This window comes from Adelges cooleyi, unplaced genomic scaffold (genome assembly GCF_023614345.1).
Source record: "Adelges cooleyi isolate 19-005CV unplaced genomic scaffold, UGA_ACOO_1.1 ACOO_flye_CR_arks_rails_tigmint_CR_PRNA_796, whole genome shotgun sequence".
Classification (NCBI taxonomy): Eukaryota; Metazoa; Arthropoda; class Insecta; order Hemiptera; family Adelgidae; genus Adelges; species Adelges cooleyi.
In genome coordinates, this window is record NW_026096509.1 from 54,071 (window position 1) to 72,577 (window position 18,507).

An 18,507-nucleotide genomic window follows, 5' to 3' on the forward strand; every position below is an offset into this window, starting at 1 on the left:
AAAATGAACGTTAATTGTTCAACCCGTGACCAAATTCGAGTTCATTACAAACCATACAATACGATTCATTAGGTGCACTTATTTTTTTCTTGAAATGTTTGCAATTTTTTAGTTTTTCTTTTTGAAAATATTTTTTTTCTTATGTTATATTACAATACCATACAATTACTTAATATTTATCTAATTTTATTCCAAAGCTCTGTCCATTTAAAAAATAAATGGTAATGTATATGGTGTATATGTGGTAAATTTTTACTGGTTGATAAATAGTTTTGGATAATTATTGCAGTCCTAAATTTTAAATTTTATTAGCTGTAAAAGTAATTATTCGAAACTGGTTAACGGACAAGTAAAAATGTCCAGCAAATTGTTCAAAATTTTAAAAGTAAATTAAATAATTATGTTACAGTTTAAGTTTTTAAAGTTGATAGAGCTCTGAATAAAATTAAATACAATGTGTAATAAAATAACACTCACCACTGTAGCTCGACTTTAAAATTGACAAAATTACACTAAACAAATGAAGCCGAAAACGTTTTGATTTTTCATAAGTATGCATGAGTATAAACGTAAATAAAGATATATTTTATTATGTTTACACAGTAAACATAAGTGTATGATTTTTTTAAGAACAATAGATAAGAGCGCGCGTATCTCTATTTTATGTTTTCGAAATGGTTTTGAACAAAACTTGAAATAATTTCAATTATTAATCAATTTTAGTTTCGATGCGGAGTTGAGAAGGTATTGTATGAACATTGATGTGTTCTTTAAAATGTTTTAATTTGTTTGTCTGTACCCACGTTATCTTATCTTGTCAGAAATCGTACTTAGAAGGTACTTAAAAAAGCCAAACATGTAAAAAGTTTACCCCTTCTCCTTCAAAAACGCGAAAAAAACAAACAAATTTATATGTTTTTCAACTTAAATTACTATAAATATTTTTTAAATTAATCGAATTATTTCAAAATCTGTATGGAATATTCTTTAAGACATAGTACTACAAGAAAAACGTCGACCAACCAAAAAAAACATCATAGGCACTTTCTATCCTAAAAGGGGTGGAACATTTTTTTTATATTCCTCTTTTAGGTGAAGTTTTATGGGTTGAATTCGGAAAATTAGACTAAAGCTAGATCTATAAAATGTACAATTTTCTCAGAAAAATGTAGTCAACCTTTTTTTTTTATAAAAGAAAAACGAAAAAAAAACAGGGGAAAACTACACTGACCGTAATCAATTTTTGGATTGCTATGCGACTTCAACAGTCAACAGGTATTTGAAAATATTTTAGTTATATTTTCAATTACGATATATGGATAAGCATATGTATGATAATTGATAAGCATATATATATATATATATGGATAAGTATAAGTATAGCAATAAATTATTATAGACGGACGAGCAACTCTAATCGCATCCACCCTCGTACTTAAAACAAATTTTCAAACATTGTCATAAGGTACAATGCTTTTATCGATATTTGTACTTCTATCATTCGCCGAAGCGTTTATTCGAAACTGATTTTGTCACTTTCAATTATTATTATTCATATAAACCTTGTGACCTTTCCCCCCTCTCGTTCAATATGCTCCGTTCCCTCTAACTAGTGATAAGAACTGAAGTCGACTTCGCCATTTTTGTGGGATTTCTGTGTGTACAAAATAATATATATATATATATATATATATATGATTCTGTGTTATCAACTTAACTTGTAGTTGTTATAAACAGTGATAACAGTAATAAACATTTAATAAGGTTCTAGTTCCCACAAGGATGGGGGATAATGGTAAAATTCTGTTGGCGACATGAACTCTTATAGCAATCTAGTTTATAATAATAAATAAATATATATATATGTATCCGTGTCCCCACTATACTGGCTTTTTATTTATTTAATAAAAACACTATAAAAAACACATACCTATTGCTAATTGCGGCCATTTTGCTTTCGATTCGTTCGATTGGAAATTGTGGTAGCTGATAAGAAGACGTGACGCTGCCACCTACGTTAGACGCCAAGTCGGAGGCGATCTGAGGTGCAGTTCCCGTCGAAGATGCGGCGCTTATGGCTGAACTCTGTTGCATCGCCGGAGGAGATGTGGCCATTGGGTCGTCGTCGTCATCACTATCTGTGTACACAAAGAGATGATAAAACACACTAGCATAATATTCAATAGCGGTTTATAATGTTACATAAATAACATATTTTTATCGTGGAAAAATGTGTTTTTTTTTTTTTGCCATTCAAGAAGCTCAATAATATACAACCGCAGCCCGATTCTCGACAAGCAAGGCGCGCGCGTTTACTCTGATTTGGCGCGATAACGCCTCACAACAGGAATAGCATTCCTATTTTGCAAGGGTATCCGCGTTCGCCTAAATCGTATATGGGGAGAGAGAGAGAGAGAGCGAGAGACTCGGTCACCTTGTTTAACGATCACGTGTAACCGAGGAGTACGTGCCGCTGTACAAACAAGACTTCTCATTTCTCAATGCACTTGATTAATTAAACTATATAATATATATATAATAGAAGAAAAGAGGCTAACTAACAGTGGCTACGGTCTAGATAAAAAATTATAGGTCTCTCGAAATAACGTTTGAATATCCTTAGACAGTATCAAGTTTGTGACATATATTAATATGTATTTTATGCGCAATCATTCGACCGTCTTTAGTCAGCACTTATAACGCTGTATAAAATAAAGAAACACTTAAATAAATTACCATTTATTTTTACGGGTTGATTTAAATGTAAAACTAAAGTACTAAAGCTAAGGAATTTAAGTGATTTACCTAAGTGCAATAAACGTATCACGCAGGACTAGTAGCGGATAAGAGATATAATTAATGATATAGGATCACATCCAAGTATATATTATGTAAGGTGGACTTAAAACATTGTATTTGTTAATAATTTACATTTAAGTATTGTGTTCTTAAACAATCAGTACAAATTTATTTATTTTTCATTAATAAAAAAATAACTCTCCTAATTAAATATAAAAAAAAATATGTTGTAGTGAATTGACATAAAGATTAAAAATAATAACGCAAAAGGACACGATTTAAAAGTTCAATAGAAATTTGAAAAAGGTGCGATTTAACGAGCATTTTTTTTTTAGTTTTTAAACAATTTTTTTGATGATAGTGAGGAGAATTTACTAAAATTAGAAAATATTCAAATTTTTTCTGAAATCTTCTTAATTTCTTCCAGAGCGCTATCAATTTTGAAACTTAAACTGGGACTTCAATTATTCTGCTTTCAAAAAAGTAATAAAATATATAACTTTCTAATTATGTTTCAAAAGTTGATAAGAGCTTTGGAAAATACTAAAAATGGTAAATATTTAGTAGTTTTTTAATATTAATACTTATAATAAAAACATGTTTTAAAAAAGAAAAACTATAAAATTGCAATGTATCGCCTTGTACACTAGTTCATAATTCACAGTATTATTCTTGCATAAAATATAATTTTTTTAATTAATATAGAGGTATAAGAAAAAATTACATAAATATATACTTATTATACTATAAACAATTGGATTTTAGCCCCTCCGAAGATGTTTTTCTATTTTAGTACTGTCAACAATATTATAAGATTAGAGATATTAGTGGCAGGTATAAAGATTGAATCTTCAACCTCACCAGTGATCTATGGAAAATACTTTTACACGAATGAATGTAAATGATTTTAGTCAAACAGACGTTATAGTAACATAATGTACGAGGAGTTTAGTACTTAGATACTTGTAAAATAATATATTACCATCATCTGAAAAATCCCTAAGCGAATATCCACGATCAGAATCCGACTCGGATTCCGCCTGTTAACAAGTGCATTTGGAGATTTACAGTACGCCCGTCTTAAATGTGATTTCTGATAAGCAGATGCACTATTCGACGGTTGTGGTGGTGGCGATGGAGATCCGGTGGAAGGATTTATGTTAATTAGTCCACGTCTATTCATAGTAAGGATTCGGGGTAAAAATGTAACGATTCAGTAGTTGAAAAAAAAAAAATACTCAAATATTAATAATATTACTAGTACAAATTAATCGGGGGAAAAAAAAGGAGATAAATTTCAGTAGCTATGATTATTTTTGTTTATGTTAGATTCAACGATAACGGAACACTACAAAGTAAACTGGCAAGTAGTAATGATCTGTTTTGTGTCACCGACGAGTAAAGTCGACTCAAGTTGGCATAAAAATGACATTCAACAACACTACCTACCGTTGTTCTTTTTTTAAAAATAGAAGTGTAGGTCGTAGTTCTCTAATTTTAGCCGAATACAAAGCTCACACACACACACACATACTATAAAAATATTACCCACCAACTAAGTATATATAACACAAAGGAAAGACATGCCCTGTACTTTATATTTGGACTTTATTGTAATCCGTAATCACTAATTAGAAAAAAACATGTTGTGATCATAACTTAATTATATTTATCGTTTAATGAATAAATGTGCTTAGCTCTGGGATCGACTATTATTTATTTTATCCATCAACTTTTTATACAAAGAACACAGGGTGAATGGTTCCATATGACCAAGTCAATATCTTAAAAGAGTTTTTTAAATTATTCTTTTTCACAGTTTTATTATAGTTTTTGGTTAGGCCAAATTTGATACATATTTCAATGATCCCATCCTTTATGTGTGAAACCCAATGAAACTAAGATTTTGAAACGATAACGTGCAATGTGCATACTTTACTACCTTTTTAAATTAAGAATAATTTACTGAAAATTTTGACTGGTCGATACCCAGTTTTGAATAATTACATAGAAAGTTATTTAAGTTTAAAATTTAGGATAAGGTGGATTAACATGCTCAGATAAAAATAATACTACACTCCAACCTTCCTCCCGTCCTAAATTTTAAACTTTAAAAGTGATTATCCAAAACTGGTTATCGACCAGTCAACACTTTCAGTAAATTATTCTTAATGTAAAAAGTTAACTAAATATATACGTTTACCATATAAGTAACAAAAGTTAATAGAGCCCTAGAAAATACCAAAAAAAGGTAAATATTTAATCATTTTATATCTTATATTTTTGAAAAAAATTTTCAATATTGGGCGAACTAATTATTATAAAAGTATAAATATAAAGGGGAAAAATTGCATTTCTTAGATATAATGATTTTAATGAAAAATATTAGGGTACCAACTATAATACCGAAATTATTAAAAATAGATTCAATACTTTCGATCTTATTAGTTTAATTATAAACTTAAATTTCAATTAATCAAACTAAAAATCCGGCCATAGTATTCATTCATACATTCTGTAGCTGGGACTTTACTATTGGCTTACAGACATGTAGGTCTATCTCTAAAACTTTTCATTCTTTTGACAGTTTAAGATAAAATTGAAAATTATACGTTTATAAGATGTAACACACGGGCTTTTTAAAATTTAAACCATTAAACCGCATGGTTATGAAATCCGAACTACCTGTATCATTTCACCAGTAGAGTGTAGCATTTTGTTTTTTCCACAACAAGCTCTTAAAAGTTATTAACATCAGATTTTTTCCATTTCAATTACCACCATAGTTTTTTGATTATTTTTTAAATCAAGAAAGTAAAATAACAGATTGTGGTGGTTATAAAACGAGTGCAAAGTGAAGTGAGGCCTATCTTGGCTAATATTATAAAATAATTTAACATACCACGCGGTTTGACGGTAGACATGGCGTTGGGCGGAGGGCTACAGGACGGTGTTGGTCTTGAGGTCAGTTCGTCGTCTTCTTCGTCGTAATCGGTATCGACTCTAGTCTGATTGAATAAGTTTTTGGTGGCCGCAGACAAGATGGAAACTTCATCTTCCCCGCCCAATGCATTGGCAGGGACTTCCGATTTGTTGGGTGCACTTAACAGTGACATCGCAATAGCAACAGAACGCCGCTGCGACTAATTCGTTTTCGGTTTCCTGTAGAAAGAAAATTTAATTTTTTTTTAAATATATATTATTACGGTTACGTCTGTACGATATATATATATATATATATATATATTATAAGAACGTTAGATTCGACGCCGGATTTTCATTGGCAAAGAAACGATATTTTACATAAATAGTAATCATAAAATGTTTTTTTTTTTTTTTTATTGCGACCACGCACAAGCTAACGACAAACGCATACTTGACACGACGTCGAGAAGATTATTATTAATTCTCGTATACGTTCAATCAATTACAAAATATACAGAACACTAATGTGCTGCACTTGTAAAATGTTTACTTTCGCGGTGGAGATGTTTCTTAGATAACGAAACGTGGCTGTTGTAATATGATGAACATAAGCGGCAGGCAACACACGAGCCGTCTGAATGACCTGTGATGTGCGGCGAACCGTCCGCTGTGTAGATAACACTCAACACATAATAAATCCGTTAAATAATCGGAATAGAGTTTTTTGGGCATGTCGAAATTATAATATTGTGTATATTTAAATAGAAATGTCGCTGTATCAAATGCCTCAAAGAGACCGATTGGTGGGGGAGGAGGGATTAAGACAAATTATCCGAGGCGGTGTGAATTTCTGGAGCGCCAAATAAAATATTATACCTCTCGCTTTTCACCTTGACAAAATAGATAACTCAAGAAACGATTAAAGCATTTTGATAATTTTTCTAAAACTATCCAAACACTATATCCAAATACAAGTTGCTGAATAGAGCGATCCGTTTAACGTAAGATATTCATTTGCTCGGAAAATAATTGCGTTTGTTCTTTTTGAAAACATTGTTGTTATAACATTACCTACTAAATGATTACCTTTTTTTGGTATTTTCCCGAGCTCTAAGGACTTTTGAAACTTGATGGTAACGCATATATACATAATTAACTTTTTAGATTGAGAATAATTTTCTGAAAATGTTGACTGGACCATAACCAGTTTTGGATAATCACATTTAAAATAATTTAAGTTTAAAATTTAGGCCGGTGGAAGGGTGGAGTGTAGTATTATTTTTATCTGAGCGCAGCAATACTCCACCACACTCCTCCCTTCGTCCTAAATTTTAAACTTTAATTATGTTGAAAGTAATTATACAAAACTGGTTATCGACCATTCAAAATTATTCTAAATAACAAAAATACTATATAAATATATATTTATATATATATACGTTGAAATTTTAGTTTTAAAAGTTGATAGAGCTCAAACGATAAAAATTTGACTATTGTCTAGCAACACAAAATAAAGTGTCTCCAAACAGAAAAACTTGATCACACTGTATATTTACCTCACAATAAAAACATACAACAACATTTAGCAAAAAAAAAGACTAAATAATTATTTAATAATAGAAAATGTTTAAAACTGTTCAGTTTATTTTACAAAGTATTAAATATAAAAATATGCTAAACATTGTCAACGTATTGGAGTAATGTATAATGGCGATAATCAATGATGATGATATTTATAAGGATATGTCTAAAAATAAAAACATTTTAGTTTAAGGTTTAGCTAAATTATTATTATTTTTTTTTTTATTAAAATTCGGCAATTTATAGTAAGTCAGTTTATTTAGTATTAAATGAAAAAAAATAATAACATTTTGAATAATTTTGTAACATTACCTACTTTTTCAGGTTAAGAATTGTTCTTCAACGGATTTTCGAGTAGACCAAAAAATATTTTTAAGTACCCACGACTTAAAAAAACCCAAAAATTCAAAAACGAGGACGTGAACATTTTACTAATACAAATTTTGTACAAAATTAGCACAAAAAAACACATATTTCAATTACTTTTTTTGATATTTAGATTATATATTTTTTTTTATGTAAGTAACTAATATTTGATTTTCTAAAAAATCTTTCATGCAAGATTATTTACTTTTTGATGAATTTGCAGACAAGACCATTTGTGAATAAAGTACAGTGATATAAATAATAATAAAATAAAACTAGCAAAAATAATTTATTTGGGAACATGCGAAATAAAAAATTAAGAAGAAATCATATCAATATGAATAAAAATTTCTAAAAATACAAGTACAGTTTTAAACCATAAACGTTAGAAGGCTATACACGAATAACATATGGGTTGTATGTATGAAAAATATGAATATTATTAAGATGTATTACATGAGACCAATGCCCCGTTAATAGGAAAAAAATAACTATATGATTAATAGCTTGGCAACACTTACACCAATATCTAAGACACTCATAAAATCAAAAGTTACTGTATAAAACATGTTCTAGAAATATATAAAAACCTTACAAAAAAAAAAATTAAACATATGGTTTGGCCGTGTATTTTCAATTAGTTAGTACTTTTATTATATTTCAAAGATCGAACAAATAGTTAAATACAATTTTTAATTACATTTAATTAAATCACATTGGTGTGATTCGAAAATATTTTGAATGTGGTTTAAACTGGATGGAACCGCTATTAGGATGTTGATGAGAAATAAGTAAAAAAATTAATAAATTTGTACACTGGAACATTTTTATTGAGGGTTTCCGGTTTGAAAATTTTGTAACACATTATATAGATGGGAATATTTATCCTATTATTTTTATGGAGAAAAATAATTAAACTGAATTGGGGCATGCTTTATTTTAAGGTGCAGTCCACTTAACAAATATGAGTATATTATAGAAATAAGTAGGTATATATTCTTTTTTTTTTTCAAGAATGTGGGCTATATAATTTGTTTTTCTTTCTTTTAGACTTAACTTTTCTTTTTTATAAAACTTCCTATATTTTCAATTAAGTGTTATTTTATAAGCCACAACAATTATTTAATAATTCATCTTTAAGACTCCTCACACGTACGTTAGATATATAAAGCATAAAACTAGCAATTTTTTAAAATTTTAATTTGTATTTGTCATTAAATTTTTCGCAAACTAAATTTAATTAATTCTCGGTTTGACAATTATCCAGATAATCAGATTAAATTTTTTATCTAAATAAAATAATCAAATTATCGTTCGAAATAAACAATTTTTGTTTTCATTTTTAAACTTAAATTAAACGTATAATTAAATCCAAAAATCCATATTGTTTATCAATAAAAACACCTGGTTGTTGGAATACTTCGGATGTCAGTCTTATCCCTAGTTTATACGATTTGTGTTTAAAAAATTTTAGTAGATTTTATTAGAATTTTTTAAACTGTAAGTGATAAAATAAATGCTTTGATGTGTATCCGTAGATTTATAAAAAATCATTGTCAATTATGTGCTTAAAATGGTATTTTTAGTATTAGAGTGGATACGATTAGGGTTGATCGTCAGTCAATAATAAAATAATACATTTTTTTCAAAACCTGTCGACTGTTGATTCACTCACACATAGCAACCTAAAAACTGATTACGGTCAGAGTGTAATTTTTCCCCTTTCTTTTTTTTGTTTTTTTTTTTAATAAAAAACTTTTTATAAGTTTTAATAATTTTAAGTCGAAAATTTGTAAACTTTTTGGTCGTTTTTCACGTTTTTTGAAAAAGAAGAGGTGAATTTCTTAAATTTTTGACCCAACAAAGTATATTATTTATTATTATACTTTTGTGTACGATTTCTGTTCTATATAGACTATATTTGCTACACGAAGAGATCGGTTCGGCGACTTAGAAGCAAACGAAAATAAGAATAAGAATATTTTGCTCGGTGTGTTTAATTGAGAGTTGATTTAAATATAAATGAAAGTTTACCAAATGTTGAAAGTTTATTGCGTTTATATATTTCTCTTGTGTGTACCAATTGTACTGGTGAAAGACCTTTTCCCTATTAAAGTGATTAAAAAACGTATTAAGATATTTAATGTCCTGAACTTTTTGTAAATAAATATAATACAAATATAACTGTAAATTTCGTTTTGGGCACTTGTGCCTGTTAAATAAATAAATAATATCAGAAAATAATCTGCAAATTCTTAAATTTTTTAGCACCGAGAGTGAATTTGTAAAATATGTAGAATTTAAAGATGTTACCAGACCTTTTGCAAATAAAAAATCTAGACAAAAATAATTATGTATGGATTTTATAACTAATTTGTATATATGTATATTCACATATAATTTAATCATTATTTTAAACTGATTAATGTTGTTTCAATTTGACACGGTTATGTATAATAAATATTATTTATATTCATAAATAAAATTATGCAACGTGATATTTTTAATTTGTAGCAATTTTTAGTCTACACACCCTTCTCTCCCAACACTGGAAACAGTCTTCAACACAAGAATCATAATATTATATTTTATCGGTGTTCTATTATTTATTTGGTTCAATCAATTAGGCATACCTATCTGAATAGCTATTCGCTTACGGCCCCCAAATTACTTATAATCCGGCTCTGCTTAGGAGATATCGCGGGTCCACACACAAAAAAAAAAAAATAACATAAAAACACACCGTTCTCTAAAACCAATAAGCTGGAAAAAAAAAATTATATTTCAATTGTTATTGTACACCTACTTACGAGCAAGGACCGTCGTGTACAGCAGCAGCTGCTGAACGGATGATGATGGATACCGCATAAGTTATTAGACAATGTTAACACCGTGGGGTTTTTCAAAATAGATTTTCATTTTAGGAATGATACCTATGCACAACAATCATAGTATGGACGACATAGTATTGCGCCGGTGTTCGCAAACTGTGCGTTATTATCGGAATATTAGGAAACGTTTACAATAATAATATTAACAATACAAATCGGTGACATAATAATTCGTAATTCCCCCTTTTCACCCGACTCGATAACGATCCACGATCAACACCACCGCGACGGTTTCGATAACTGCACGAACTTTAAAATAGCCGTGTTTCGATATACACCGTGGTCGACGTGACCATTGGACTTTAGAGAAATTCGGCCAATATCGTTTTTTCAACTCATTCAAACGCGGCCATTGTCGACGACGATTAAAACGCAGGGACGACCAATATTATGATGGTTTGGAGATATTTTTTTTTTTACAGTGTTGTAAAATCAACCCACGGACAACCGAGATGAAAATCAATGAAATATTTTTGCAAAATAGGTACTAGTGTACTAGGCACGAGTCACAGCACCCTTCCTGTATACACCACGCACGGGATGGTTGTACAGGTTTATTTTAATTTCCCTCTACGGTGTGTAATAATAATATATTGTGTTATATTATCACGACTAGAGGCGACAAGAGCACCGGTGGAACTCGGTCCCTTGAATAATATAATTACTGTCGACGTTAATATTCGGTGAATTCAAATGATGAAAATATTAATTTAAACAAGATAATATTACACATTGTATTTTGTTAATGTACACACATGTCACATGTTTTTTCGCCTATGCTCTTCGGGTGATTTCAACGTAGATTGAGGAGTCAAAAATAAGTAAGCATATTTTGTTGTGTGATAAAAAAAAAAAAAAAAGTCGTTTGTCTGAAAGGCATTTATCGATTAACTTAATATCGTCTTTACGTCCAAACAGGTACGATGGTGTCGACAAGCGATAGTCAAGACTACGAGTACGATAGAAATTTTGGCTACGAAAATTACTATTACAACGAGCAAAGAGTAAACGGATCTTACAAAAAATATCAGTACAAGAAAAATAGATATCAAGACGAGCATAATCCTCTAGGGTCAAACGCAGAGGGATCTGGACGAAGAGTAATAATAACAGCTTAATTTTTTTTTATTATTCTTCACCTAGACCTAGAACTGTAATATCATATTTGTATTGTGATTTGTTTTTATGAAAAGTATCGCAATTGGCATCCAAAATGGACACAGCAACATTACCAAAAAAATTACACGTTGCAATCGAATGGAAACCCACCGCAGTATAGACGTCGTCATGACCACTATCGCAAACTTTATTACAGAAATAACAGCCAAAACAGCACCGATCACGCAAAACATTCATCTGAATATTCGTACAAAAAGGGTGAAGAGCGATCAGAAAAAATACCATTCCATTCGGAAGAAACGGCTGGCGTAGTTAATAAACTCGAACAAATGGCCAATACTTGTGAACGGCAAAAAAAAACGCCTATCTCGCTGTTGAACGAATTAGCCATGCGTGTCGGCGATAGAATTGATGAAAACAAAAAGGCCGTTACCTACGAACTTGTCGCTGTTACAGGACATGCACATAAGCCAATATTTACATACTTGTGCACTGCATGTAACAAAACAGGTACGATAACGTTAATTTTAATCATGCGTTACTTCATAATTATCTATTGAAAAAGTAATGAAAAAATCATTTTTTTTTTTTACAAATATAGTTCAATTTTTAACATACATAATATGAGGAATTTTAATTTAAAAACAGCTAATTGAATTGAATTTTTAATAATTACAGCCATTCAGTTTTGTAAATATAATTTTATAGTTTATTAAATAACAATAGTACAATACTGTAACTTTGTTACAGCGGATGAATTAAAATAAAACAATTTCCATTTTTAAAATATAATGTGATGTCTTTTTGGCACGAAACGATTTAGTTTAATTAATTTTTGAACATTATAAATATCTCATATTATGTATTATTATATTAAAAAAAAATCCTCCTTAATTTTTAAGAAAATGTTCAAATGTTAAAAAAAAAACTTAATAAAACTCATGATTACAGCGACAGGTGATGGGCGGTCGAAGAAAGAAGCAAAACAAAGTGCAGCGTCTAGTTTGTTAGAAAAACTGCTTGCCGGTGGATCTTCTACCGATAGCGATAGAATTATCACATCCACTACGTTAACAGATAGTGTTGCTTTGAAAAAGCATTGCTCGGAAAGCTCGTCGACTGCCGAACCGGAGCAACAATTTGCAGAAACAGAAAATAAAACAGACCTAACTGATGTGAACATGTAAGCAAACCAATAAAAAATTACACTTACATATAAATAAATATATTTTTTAAAGTAGGTAATACTATTAGTATTTTATATATTTAAAGGAAACTTTCAAACTATGAGTCGGTACAAATCGCACACTGTAACATGAACCCCATAGGGACTTTACAAGAGTTGTGTACGACTCAGAGATGGGCAGCCCCTTTTTATAATTTTGAAAAAATATGTTCTGGCGAAAAAAAAAAGTCTCAAGGTCGAAATAGAGGCATTACATATAAGGTGACTTGTCGAATTTTCCATTTGGAATCAACAGGTGAATTTATTATAATGAGATATTTATTTTTTTTATTAAATAGTGATTTTTTTTTTTTTTAACTCCGTTGTTTCAATTCATGAACTAATAACTCTCTTTTAAATATTATAGGTACTGCTCATACAAAAAGAACGGCTAAAAGAGATGCTGCTCGCCTTATGTTCCAGCAGATACACGATATTGGTGTAGACAAGTTAAATGAACAAAAATTAGTTCAATCAAAAACTAAAACATCCAACCAGGTATTTACAATATTTTAATTTTTGTCACATTATACAATAATATTTATTTCATTAACAAGTTATAACATCCCCAGATAAAATAATTTATACACATGCTAATTCATGTTTTTACTAGATATAACAATTAACGGACAGCAATATATTTATTGAGTACGTTTTCATTTTTTAAATTTAATTATAAACATATATTTATACAAGAATAATCCAAATGTTTACAAACCTTTAAATGATTAAATATTTAGAAGAAAAATACAATTCTAATAAATTAAAAATTAAATATTATCTTCTCTGTAACTCTCAATAAATAAAAAAACAAATAACTATTATTAAGTGTTAAAAACTTGTAATTATACATTAAATACTATGTTTTGTAGGTTATTCTAATACGTATAATAAAATAATAACATCTAATTATTGCTATGAAAGAATTCATATATTATTACAGATAATTATGATTTCTGAATTACCAATTTTTTTATAAAATCAATATTGTCTTTGTCGTGGTTTTTATTGATATTTGATACGTTTACAAACTACAGAATAGGTTGAAGCATTTTATTGATAGTAATTTTATCACTTTCAGTCGGACAAACCTCTGATTATTATTGCGTAAATAGTAAATATTGTAAAATACAAAACAATGGCCACAAAATTGTGCAAACATATTGATAAAAATGAAATGACAGTAATGACATGGGTTTTAATGTTTAGGTACACGCAGAGGAAGAAGTACTAGAAAAACAACAAGACGATGAAGTCGTACAAGAATGGACTACAGCGCATAGTTTTCGTTTTTATTTTACCGCTGCAGCAACTGCTGCAGCTGCATCGATGAATGTTCCTCTGGATTTATCTCCGTCACACGCATTATTCGATGTGAGTAGTAATAATACGCATCAATATTATTATTACTGAAATTTTAATAAAATTTTAATCTTTTCAGAATAATAATACCCTAAAATTACAAGAGGATCAACAAAAACTCAAACAAGAACAATTTCATATGGTAATCGAACAGTCGATCGTACAACAACCCACAAATATGAATGCCGCCGATCAGCTACAAACATTGTGTCAGCAATTGGGTTTTCGAGCCGTTTACGTTCGTGTAAATGATTTAATATCGAATAATACCAATCAAAAAGGTGATGTATTTAAAAATAATTTCTATAAAATAGTGTCGAGCAGAATAAGCAGAATAATAAAATCAAATTTTGTTGGGCTTTGGTGAAATATATTACAGAAATCGAAAATCAAACTGAAGAGTATGCAGTTCTAGTTCAAGTAAGCACAGTACCTGTAACCGTTACTGTAGGACGTGCTGCTACGGCCGACGATGCAGTTCAGGTTGCGGCCGAACGCGTATTATATGCATTTAGAGCCATGTTACTTATCACTTCATGCCCGGTCGATAATTTAAACAATAATAATGAACAGAGGCATAACATGTCAACGAACAATTTTTGCTACGTGAAAATTTAACTAAAATTCTAAGTATAGGAAATTTATTTAAAATACTTACATTTTAGTTATTTGTTAATTTATTTATTACTGATATTTTGTTAAGGTTAATTTTAGTACAATTTTATAATATTATTATTATTGGTGTGTCCGCAATATTTTTGATACAAATGTTGTTTTTGTTAAGTTATAATCAATATTTTACAATTGAGCCTTTTTGTTCAATGTTTTTTTTTTCTTTTATTATTCATAATTTTACCGTCATTGTTATATTTATTGTACACGTCCCATATTACTATTTATATTAAAAATAATAACTACATTTTTATTTATTACAGAAAATCGAATAGCTATAAAAAAAAAAAAAAAATGAGTATTAAAATAAAAATAAAATTAATACTACCTTTTGACAAAAAAAAAACCACAATTATTTCAAATACCTATTGTAGCAATATTATTATATTTAATTAACATAATGATTACCTTTTGATAACGAACACGAATGCTGTCGGATACGAATGCAACAACGATGATTACACGGATAGCGACATTAATGAATTTTATTAATTTTGATTTGACAGTTTTGTTTTACTTCATTTGATTATGTCAACGACAATCGATGGGTTCTTAGATCAACACACACACACACACAATATGCGCCGTATGAACATTGAACAACAATAGCAATTAAAAATCACAACATAGTTACAATACAGTAGCCGCTCTATTGCGATTAGTATGATCTAATAAATAGATTAGGTCGTGTTAAGTTCAATAAAATTAATAATATGATTAAAAAAACAATGGTATAGTCGTTTTTACACTTCGTCGTTGATTTGCATAGTATTGAAAGAAAAATGGAATTTGCATTTTTACTATCAAAACATTGTGTGCTTAAAGTTCAAGGATCAGCTGATAACAAACAATACCCTGGTATACTACTTGAATGTTATCACATAATAGCTGTAATGTAATGATAACAGAATGGAATATTCTGAAAATGTTGTTATCTATTGTTATTAGTGATCAATATTTGATAATCGATTCCAGAGTCGGTGAAATCTGCGTCTAAATCCTAATATTTTACGTTTTAATGCAAAAATATCCCAACTAATTCAATTAAACGCAAACCGTATTCTAAGTATAAGCCTTTCGTCGTTTGTATTGTAAATCAATTATATTACAGTGTCGAATAATCATCCAAACATCATTACAACATTGTCTTTCTAAACTTGTGAGATTGTTTTTTTTTATTTTCCAAATCGTTTTTCGGCGGACATCCCTCGTGTTTGTTTGTTTTTTTTTTTTTACAGTCAATAGTGGAAACGCGTTTTGAAATAGCGTTCGATTAAGCGGTTTTCATTTTGTACCAGTACAATTTTTTTTTATACTTGCCCGTGAGTACATACAAAAAGCTGTGAAACATGATGGCAGCAAAGGGTTTTAAAAGGTTCGTCGTCGACAACAAAGAAGTGCTCATGTTTCTGGTCGGATTCGGTGTCATGCATTACGGATGGTATAATCTACAACGTAACAGTACTTTGAATAAAGCCTTGAACGCGTCTCACGAAAAGGAGCTTAAGGACGTAAGTGTTCGGTCAATTGTTCTTTATACAAATAATATAATATTATACCTAGGCACAGAGTGATCAACTGAAAGTGGTAGTGGTATTTTTGGTCAGAAAACAATTGCAATTTAATAGGTTTTTGTTAATATTATATTTTGGGGCTTTATCAACTTTCAAAATCCAAACGAGAAGGTGTATACTAGAAAAAAACTTAGCAAATTATAGTTATAACTCATATATATTAAAGAATATTTAAAAACCCTCAACCATAAAATAATACATTCGTATACCTATTACGGAAACAAAGCTGTCATCTTCAGCGTTAACAACGGACTGAGACCGATTACGGGTATGATGCAAATATGATTTTTAGATTAGTTAAAAAGCATAAATAGTCAAAGGAAGTTAGAACAGCCAGCACGCTTAGTAGGAGGGACAAAGAAAAAATGATTAGATCGGGTGTGGTTTATTTTAAGGGGGTTAACAACCATTTTTAAAAATTACGGTACAACTCTATTTGCATCAAAAAGTAATAACATAAAATGTCAACAAGGTAGTACCAAAGATAAAATAGGGAAAGAGAAAAAATCGGAGATTTATAAAATACAATGTGATAAATGCTATGTAGGTCGGACAAAACAAAACGTTGGGTTTAGGTACACAAATCTGTTGCGGAACATTTATTGGATACTAATTTTTTTACTGGTCGATATCCAGAGTTAAATATGTGAGTTTAATTTTTAAAAGTTAGAAAATTTGGCAATTAAATATATTTAACCTCGAATAACTCTAACCTAAATAAATAATTTGGGTTCTGTGTTCTGAAATTAAGAATTAAGCTCTATGACAGAATGAAATGGTAGTCAATATTTTTGGGACAATTTCGGAAAGGTAGTGTTGATTGGATGTCACAAGAGAATACGGAGAGAGAATTTCCTTATGATAAAGATAGTTTGAATGAACAAAAAGGCACCGTCAAGTGTGACGAAATAAAGACGACAAAATATGTGACTTTTGTTTATTAAAGAAGAATTAATGACTCCGTTATGTCTTAAAGGTTTTTATTTTTATTATAATTATTATTATTATATTAAATTTCTAGGCGTACAAGCGACTGGAAAATGAAATCAACGAAAATTGGCCCGATCAAAAGCAGCAACTACAGCATCAGCAGCAGTTTTTACTGAAAAATCCTCCTAAAAACACTAATTAAAAAACAATAGCTTTTTGTAGATTTTCATTGATAAACTGTTAGCTATAATTAGAATTATTTTTTAATCGGTAATCGTACTTCTATTTTTTTTTTTTTTGTTATTGAGATGTATTCGAAAAATAAATTTAATAAACCTTAAAAAAAAAAAAAATTGTACAATGATATATTATTCTGTTGTGGTAAATTTACATAGTTGAGTTTGGCAACTGTTTTGTATATTATTAAGAATTAAGAAAGCATGCGGCTGGAATTAGCATCAACTAACTCTAGTCTTTTAGTTTAACCGTAAAAGATAACTTTAATTATAATTTATGTATGTATAGTTTATGTTTGTAATTGTTAACATGATAAAATAGAATATATCTGTGTGACAACAATTAAATAAGAACCTCTTTATTTATTTTTTTTTTTTTGGTTAAAAAATTATAAAATCTGTCGTTGGTATACATTATTTTTTTTGGTTTCGTAAGTGGTGTCTAATATTATTAGTGGTAATATATTTGATATTTTTCAACAATTTTTATTATCTAGACTGTGATCACAGCTGTTAGTCTCGACGTCCATTTTGTTGACAACATTAAACTAAATGACAAATCCAGTTCTACGACAGAATGAAACTGTATGTAATGTAATCAGGATAACTGCGGAAGAGAGTACCAATTGGATGTCAAAAGCAAATGTTTTCACTAAATAATAAATATATATAAAATAGGTAAAAAAAACCATTGGAGGAGTGTGTATTTATATTTTCTCGTAAAATGCATTGAGGCGTTTTTATTTACTTTACGAGATTTTCTTTCTTAAGATCAGATACCATACAGGGTACATATTGTTATATGTTAGAAAAATGCATTACAAATA

General features: G+C 29.4%; 2 protein-coding genes across 6 annotated transcripts in view; one reads left to right on the forward strand and one right to left on the reverse strand.

Annotated features, from left to right (window-relative positions):
• Window positions 1–15,718, reverse strand: part of LOC126845520 (AMP deaminase 2-like) — a 34,733-nt gene extending 19,015 nt beyond the window's left edge. For 2 of the 5 annotated variants that reach the window (XM_050584175.1, XM_050584179.1), the window contains exons 1-3: window positions 15,349–15,718; window positions 5,702–5,961; window positions 1,931–2,138 (exon numbers count right to left, since the gene is read on the reverse strand). In XM_050584175.1, the coding sequence (XP_050440132.1) occupies window positions 1,931–2,138; window positions 5,702–5,915 (422 nt within the window). In that variant the 5' untranslated portion in view covers window positions 5,916–5,961; window positions 15,349–15,718. Of the gene's footprint in view, window positions 1–1,930; window positions 2,139–5,701; window positions 5,962–6,175; window positions 6,195–10,477; window positions 10,639–15,348 lie in introns of those variants that run through there. The other 3 variants (XM_050584176.1, XM_050584177.1, XM_050584178.1) reach the window with 3 other exon arrangements.
• LOC126845522 (RISC-loading complex subunit tarbp2-like) lies at window positions 11,084–15,136 on the forward strand. The gene is made up of 9 exons (XM_050584180.1): window positions 11,084–11,383; window positions 11,481–11,662; window positions 11,756–12,191; window positions 12,633–12,864; window positions 12,954–13,162; window positions 13,274–13,404; window positions 14,116–14,280; window positions 14,348–14,549; window positions 14,648–15,136. The coding sequence occupies exons 2-9, from the start codon at window positions 11,486–11,488 to the stop codon at window positions 14,884–14,886; spliced, it is 1,791 nt and encodes a 596-aa protein (XP_050440137.1). The 5' UTR covers window positions 11,084–11,383; window positions 11,481–11,485; the 3' UTR covers window positions 14,887–15,136.
• Window positions 15,719–18,507: the final 2,789 nt, after the last annotated feature.